This window comes from Chiloscyllium plagiosum, unplaced genomic scaffold (genome assembly GCF_037043375.1).
Source record: "Chiloscyllium plagiosum isolate Xiang-an unplaced genomic scaffold, Cpla_swu_hap1 HiC_scaffold_39, whole genome shotgun sequence".
Taxonomy (NCBI): Eukaryota; Metazoa; Chordata; class Chondrichthyes; order Orectolobiformes; family Hemiscylliidae; genus Chiloscyllium; species Chiloscyllium plagiosum.
Window position 1 is genome coordinate 11,100,578 of NW_028270177.1, and position 7,092 is coordinate 11,107,669.

The following is a 7,092-nucleotide window of genomic DNA, read 5'->3' on the forward strand; positions in this document are numbered from 1 at the left end:
TCTGCTCAAACACAACAGCCTAGTTCAACCACACCCTTAGAACCTTTTCTGGAATTAAAAGTCATGGTTCAGAATATTAAACTTAAGACATCGAGAATCTGCCATCAAACATGTTTAACAAACTTCACTTGTTGAATTGGACAGAGAACAAAATGTGCAAAGGAGAACTGTAAAAGCTTGTCTATAGAATCCAAAGGAAAATGTGGACAGTTCATTTGAAGGACAAAGTGGAAGGAAATACTTGCATTTATATAGCCACTGTCCTGACCGCAGGATGTCCCAAAGCACCGACTGCAAATGAAGTATGGCATTGGAAATAGATTTCCACTTTTCCTTAGACTCAAAAATACTGGAGAATTCTGACTGTTGTACCCCTTTTCAAAAATGGGTGTAAAGATAAGCCCAGCCAGTTTAACTTCGGTGGTGGAAAGCTTTTAGAAATGATAACTCAGGATAAAATTTGTAGTCACTTGCACAAATGCAAAGTAATTGTGAAAAGTCCGCATGAATTTGCCACTCCATAGATGGTGCCAGAACTGCTGAGTTTTTCCAGTACTGTGCTTTCTCCCCCAGATCTCCAGCGTCCACAGTGCACTTTGCTTCTATTTTGGATTTTTCAAAATTACTTTGTGTTTAACTAACTTGTTTGAGTTTTTTGATGAGGTACCAGGGAGGGATTCTGCGGGTAAAAGACTATTGGTATATCACACAACAGACAAGTTGAGCAAAGTTACAGCTCTTGGTAAAAAGGGACAATAGCAATGTCGATGTGAAATTGGCTAAGAGACAGGAAAAAGTGACTAGTGGTGAATGGTTATTTTTTGGCCTGCAGGAAGATGTATAGTAGAGTTTCCCAGTAATTGTAGATTGTTGAGGATTGGTAAAGTAACGGATTTCTTTCCTTCCTAGGTACTGGTTAACTAACAAGGTCCTGATTAAACGCCCCACAACTGGCCTGTTGATGTATACCCTCGCCACTCGGTTCTGCGATGAAATCCATCTCTACGGCTTCTGGCCCTTCCCTAAGGACCAAAAGGGAAATGCGGTGAAATACCACTATTATGACAGCCTGACGTACGAGTATAACTCAAGGGCTACTCCACACACAATGCCACTGGAGTTCAAGACACTACGGAATATGCATCTCCAGGGAGCATTGAAACTCCACGTTGGAGCCTGCAGATTGACAACATAAGACTAGCAAGAAGGTAGAGCGAGGGGGAAGACTTGTCTTTTGTGCCCAGTGCTGTGGCATCATCAAAGAAAAGGGAAGATAAAAAGCCAGCCTCATACAGAGGGAATCAATCACTCTGTGATTGGCCTCTGGTGGACAAGCCATCAACATCTGGACACACTCCGAGAGCGTTAACATAACAACGGGAACACAAACATTTTGTTGTCATTGATGCAAGTCAGAAGGACCAACCTGAAGGTACGACCACAGGATTGGACTCTTGCGAGCAAAATGCAGCAAGGTTTCTTCAAAGAGCTTCAAAGAGCTGTTAAGATAGAACCTGGTCAGAGCAGACACGAGTATAGGAAACTTGAAATATAAACAAGTACGTTACGAGAAATGTAATTTTATTTTGTCGGTGAAACTTGTGAGGGACTTCCAGGAAACGACAGTGAACACTCTCACCAACAAATACAATTTGAAGAAAAATGAGAAAAGAGAAATAATTTGTTTAGTTTGAATGTATACTCAAAAAATTCTGACACTTCAATGTGAAGAACTAAATCTCAACAACCTGCAAGTTTAAATGAAAGAAATGAAAATTAGTCTTCATTGCGTAAGAAGAATTCAAGAGAATGGTCCAAAAATTGGAGTTTTAAGTGATTAATGCAAATTTTCCAGATCACTGTTATGTGAAATCTGCTATTGACTATTACAAAGGGTCTGCTGCTCTCTGTAAAAGACATCTGTTGTTCTATACAATGGATATTGGCCACTAGACTGTGCTGTAATTTACTGCAATATGGAGTCAGTTGTTCCTCCAGTGGAAAGAATGCAGCTCTCTGTACCAGACAAGGACTGCATTTCAATATTGCAAAGGGTCTGTAATTGACTATAGTACAGGATTTGCAATTCAGTATATTCTAGGGGCTGTAATTCACTATGACACAGTCTGTAATTCATTATATTACAGGGTCTTCAATTCAACATATTACACATATGCAATTCACAAATTACAGGGTCTACAACAAAATAGAGTTGGTTTTCTCTATAGCTGTTTTTCAATATGAAGCATTCTCTAAAAGACACGCATTGCTGATACTGCCAATTCTTTGCAATATTCAGAGAATGTAGTCTTCTCCGGAGTATACCATTCTCTATAACAAGTGCATATGGGATTTGCCATTCCCAAGATGACACGTGGAGTTTTCCATTCTCTATGCCACACTGTACAGAACAATTGGCAGCTTTCAGACTGCCTCATGATGTTTCACTCTGATTCTCTATGGTTACCTCAGTAGCATAACTACAGGTGCTTATCTACATGGGTCGAACAACAAACCGTTGTGGAGCAAACATTTGGGTGCAACTACATTTAATGGTGTGGGAAAAATTAGTATTGGAACTATCACAAGAAGGTGACAAAGGTTCTGAAAGCTTCCTTACAGTGGAAGTGGAAGGCAATTCTGAAGTGGATAATTCAGTGGTGAGCTGACAGTATACGCTGGAGCCGATATTCTCTTTAATTTACCCAGGATCTGCTGCTGTCCATAATATACAATTGGGCAGCTGTTCTTTATAGGTTTGTTTCAAACAGCTGAGCTGATATTCTCTGCACTACACCCTTGGGCTGCTAGGCCATTTTCCATCAAATACAAAGGTTTGCTGTTCCCTCAAATATACAGTAAAGTTGATACTTTCTATAACATGCACTGAGCCTGATTATTTTGGCACTAAACTACTAGCACAATAAAGCACAGCCCATTTCACCAATGCCAGTCTTTTGAAAAAGCTATCCACTTTCTCATAGCTCTGCACACATTTTCATTTCCAAGTGTTTCACCAGTTCTCTTTTAGAAGTTACTATTGAATCAGTTTCCACTATCCTTTCAGGCAATATGTTCCAAATCAAAACAGTTCGCTGCATAAAATTAGCTCCCATTCAATTCCTCTGGTTCTTTTACCAATTCCCTTATACACATAGTTTTCTATTCTCTACCATATGGTGATCTAATGAGCAATTATACAAATGGCTGCACGGTCAGAGCTTAGAGTCATAGAGATGTACAGCATGGAAACAGACCCTTTGGTCCACCCCGTCCATGCCAACCAGATATCCCAACCCAATCTAGTCCCACCTGCCAGCACCCGGCCCATATCCCTCCAAACCCTTCCTATCCATATACCCATCCAAATGCCTCTTAAATGTTGCAATTGTACCAGTCTCCACCACTTCCTCTGGCAACTCATTCCATACACGTGAAAAAGTTGCCCCTTAGGTCTCTTTTATATCTTTCCCCTCACACCCTAAACCTATGCCCTCTAGTTCTTGACTCCCCGACCCCAGGGAAAAGACTTTGTCTATTTATCCTATCTATGCCCCTCATGGATGCTGGTGGGAGGGTAGGGAAAGACAAGGCGGAGCCCTACTGCTGATGCAGGAAGGAAGAGAGGAGCTGAGGTTCAAAGTGTGGGAGATGGGTCAGACCCAGCTGAATGCCATTTCAACAGCTGTCAAAAATACACATCCTTAAATTCATGGATGGAAGCCTGCAGGCTTGGTTAGTCCTTTCAAACTTTACTGATAAGAGTTTCTACTCAGTTCTTACCCTGGTCCGGCAAAGCTAGGTAACAGAGGCTAGATTGATCTTACCTTCGTTTGCTGTCAATACATTCAACGGCAAGTGTCTCTGGAGAATGATTGTGAGTCGGACTCTGTTTTCTTCCCTGCTCTCTAGTCTCAATGCAATCAACTGATAGAATTGCAACTGCCTGGAGGAGAGACTGGGACTGGAATTCAGAACCTTCTTTGATTGAAAGCTTCTCCCTCTATGGTCAGAAGTTTGATTCACTCTCCACTCCCCACTCCTCCTTTCAGACAGTTCACAAAACTGACCTCTTCAACTAAGCCACAGATTGGCCTGAATGTTTCTCCTGTATCAACTTTTGTTCAATAAAGCCCATGAAGTATCTGGGGTATTTGACCATATTACAGCTACCAAATAAATACAAATAAAAGTAGATTTTTTTGGAGGAGATTTCAGACAAAGAGGGAAGAGTTGGACATTAATCTGGAAATAGAGGCCAAATCTCCAAAGAAAGCACTGTGGAGTGTTGCTGAATCAATACACTCAGGCATGTTTATCAATAGTAGCTAGCTCCAATGAAGAGCTCCATAAAAAGGCAATTTACAATTCATTGCCATTAGCCACCAACAAGATCAGTATGTTAAAAACTAATAACACTAGGACAACAGTAGGGGTTGTAACCAACGTCCCCATGATACCTTAAAGAAGTGCATACTTGCGCTATTGTGTGAGGACAAGAATAGTCTAACTTGAACCAAACACTTGTTTCATGTTACTCTTTTGGATTGATTTTTCACTTCAGGATTAGAGAGCAATTATCCAGAATCATTTTCTCTTAATTGCCCCGGGAGGCTGCTCTGGCTTTGTGCCTTTCGGAGGGAAGGAGCATGACATCTCTTTGAAGTACACTCAGCACCAGGACTGTATCTGGGTCAATGCTTCAGTGAATGATCAACACAGATGAATAATTCAGACTACACAATGCATTCACTAGTGTTTAGTTGCTTGTGATATGCAAAGTTGCTGTGTATGCTTCATTTACCATAAAGATTCTTTTTGATGTATTCCAAATGCTTGCACGGTCTAAATTTTGCATATTCTAAAAATAGCCACACTTTCTTTACCACATTTTAAACTTCCTGCTGCTCTTGAGATTGATTGAGATGGTTGAATTGTCTTGCAGCTATACGCACAATACACTCAGAGCAATGTCATGGATTTTTCAAGTTTGGGTTTTATCTTTCTTCATTTTATATTTTCACGCTAAAAGAATCACAATAATGAAGTAGGGACACCCCACCTCTAGCCTTGCTCCCAAACTGGTGACTTTGTTTGTTAATACTACAGTAGCTTCAGCTCTTTTTCCAAAGGTATGTCCAACTCACAGCACCACAACCTTCAGGAGGGATAGGACAAAGAAGCTGCTTCTGAATCTGCTCCCAGCTGCAACAAGGATTGAATCCCAAGATGCTAGCACCAGTTTGACTGACACTGGCCATTCAGCTTTCCCAAAGATTCTCAGCTGCTGTGGCAACATAAGAGTTTTAGATGTGTGTTGTCATGTGGACCTCTGGGTTATGATAGTAAACACCCCAATGTTCTTTCCAGCAAATAGCTGACTAGAAATCTCGCCCATACTTACTGCCTTCTAGTGTCATATGTTGCAAGGGTTGATACTTTCCCATTTGGAAACATAATGACTGAACAATTTTTCAGTGTATAATTTCAGTTACATCACTGTGAGAAACAAAAGCTCACTCACTTCAATAATTTCAGTCCGAGACCAAAAATCTGAAACAGTGTCGTTTATTTGTACACTTGCAAGTGGGTGCAATGTCTAATGCCAGGTAAGGCAATGACAAATACACATCAAATCCAACAAACTCTCGAAATTTATACAGTTTGAATCCCCATATTTTTTTCTTATTTCATTGTTTGCCCCCATCCTCCGCTTACGTTATTCATTTCCTTAAGACTGATCCCACAACTTCTGTTTATCCGGCCTTGTCCGTGACAAATGCCTATCTCTGGCCCCCCATAAGGTTGTTTGACGTCATCCCATCCTTTGCTTACCATTATCTACTCCCTCCATCTGCGCTGCCCCTCACAGCATCTTATCACTAAGCCCTTTTAATTGGGGTTTGTTCCTGTGTCTCTGTACAAGTGGGAAACAGATGTTTTTCCTGTTTGCCCATACATCTACCATTGTTCTATAATCATGTCTCATGCTAACATATCTTTTTTTTGCTGAATATATATATTTACTCATTCTTGTTCTATATCAGAATTTATAGTTGCAGAAATAACATTAATTCATCTATATCCCACAATTTCCCCTTTTTCTTTTCATTACCATTTGTTATCTTCTGCATTTTTGGCTCTTTTGTTTTAAACATCGTTCCCACAATTTGCAAGCATCATTTCAAAGATTTCATCCATCTTGGTTTCACTCATCTCCTCATTATTTAGCAGATAAAGTTCCTCTGTCTGATTCCCTCTTAGGGGCATCTGTTTCATCAAGGCTGTTTCAATCAGTCTTTGGGTGAGCCCTCGTATACAGGGTATGACACAACAGCCAATGGCCACCAATACCCCGACTACTACTATCAGGGAAGTAAGGATAGAAACCACCACCCCCTTCAATTTTCCAAACCAGGATTCAAGCCATCTCGTGAGAGATGTGTCTGCTGAATTCTCAGCCAGTTCCTCTTCTAAGGTAGTCAATCCCCGTAAGGCCCGAGTAATTGAACCATCAGGCGCAATATTATTAGAATAAAGGTACAACAGCTTCCTCCTAACATCACACACACACCCCCTTTTTCTGCTAAAATCATATCAAGGGCTATTCTGTTTTCCCATGCTATCCTACTTGTTGCATCAAGCTGTTCTGATATTCCTTTAACCGCCTCTCTTGTATAATTTATAAATCGCTGCTGATTATAAAAAACGTAATTTATCCAAGCTGCATTTTTATTAATTGTTACCCACCAAAAGAGAGCTGACTCAAAGCCTGCTGCAATCTGGTTACGAGTTTTGAGTTCATCAGGTACTCCCCTAGGGACTCCTACCGAATCAAGATAAATCCTGTCATCAAAAGAAGTATCTGACAGTAATCTCTTACCCCTTCCCTTTTTCCGTATGATCTTTTCCTTCTCAAATGCCAAGGTAAATGGAATTGCCAATTGTACAATTGCACATATCCCTCTCCAATCCGGAGGTAGGGTGGGTCTCAATATTTTGCCTCCACAGTACCACCACAGATCTGCTCGGGGAACCTTTAGTGCTGAGTAGTTCCCTCCCTTCTCCGCTTCGGTAACATTCTTAATCTCT

General features: G+C 40.8%; 1 protein-coding gene across 3 annotated transcripts in view; it reads left to right on the plus strand.

The window, feature by feature from the left end:
* st8sia2 (ST8 alpha-N-acetyl-neuraminide alpha-2,8-sialyltransferase 2) overlaps positions 1–4,942 on the plus strand; it is a 42,634-nt gene extending 37,692 nt beyond the window's left edge. The window contains exon 5 of one of the 3 annotated variants that reach the window (XM_043677224.2): positions 910–4,941. In XM_043677224.2, the coding sequence (XP_043533159.1) occupies positions 910–1,195 (286 nt within the window). In that variant the 3' untranslated portion in view covers positions 1,196–4,941. Of the gene's footprint in view, positions 1–909 lie in introns of all 3 variants that reach the window. The other 2 variants (XM_043677223.2, XM_043677222.2) reach the window with 2 other exon arrangements.
* The last annotated feature ends 2,150 nt before the right edge of the window (positions 4,943–7,092 follow it).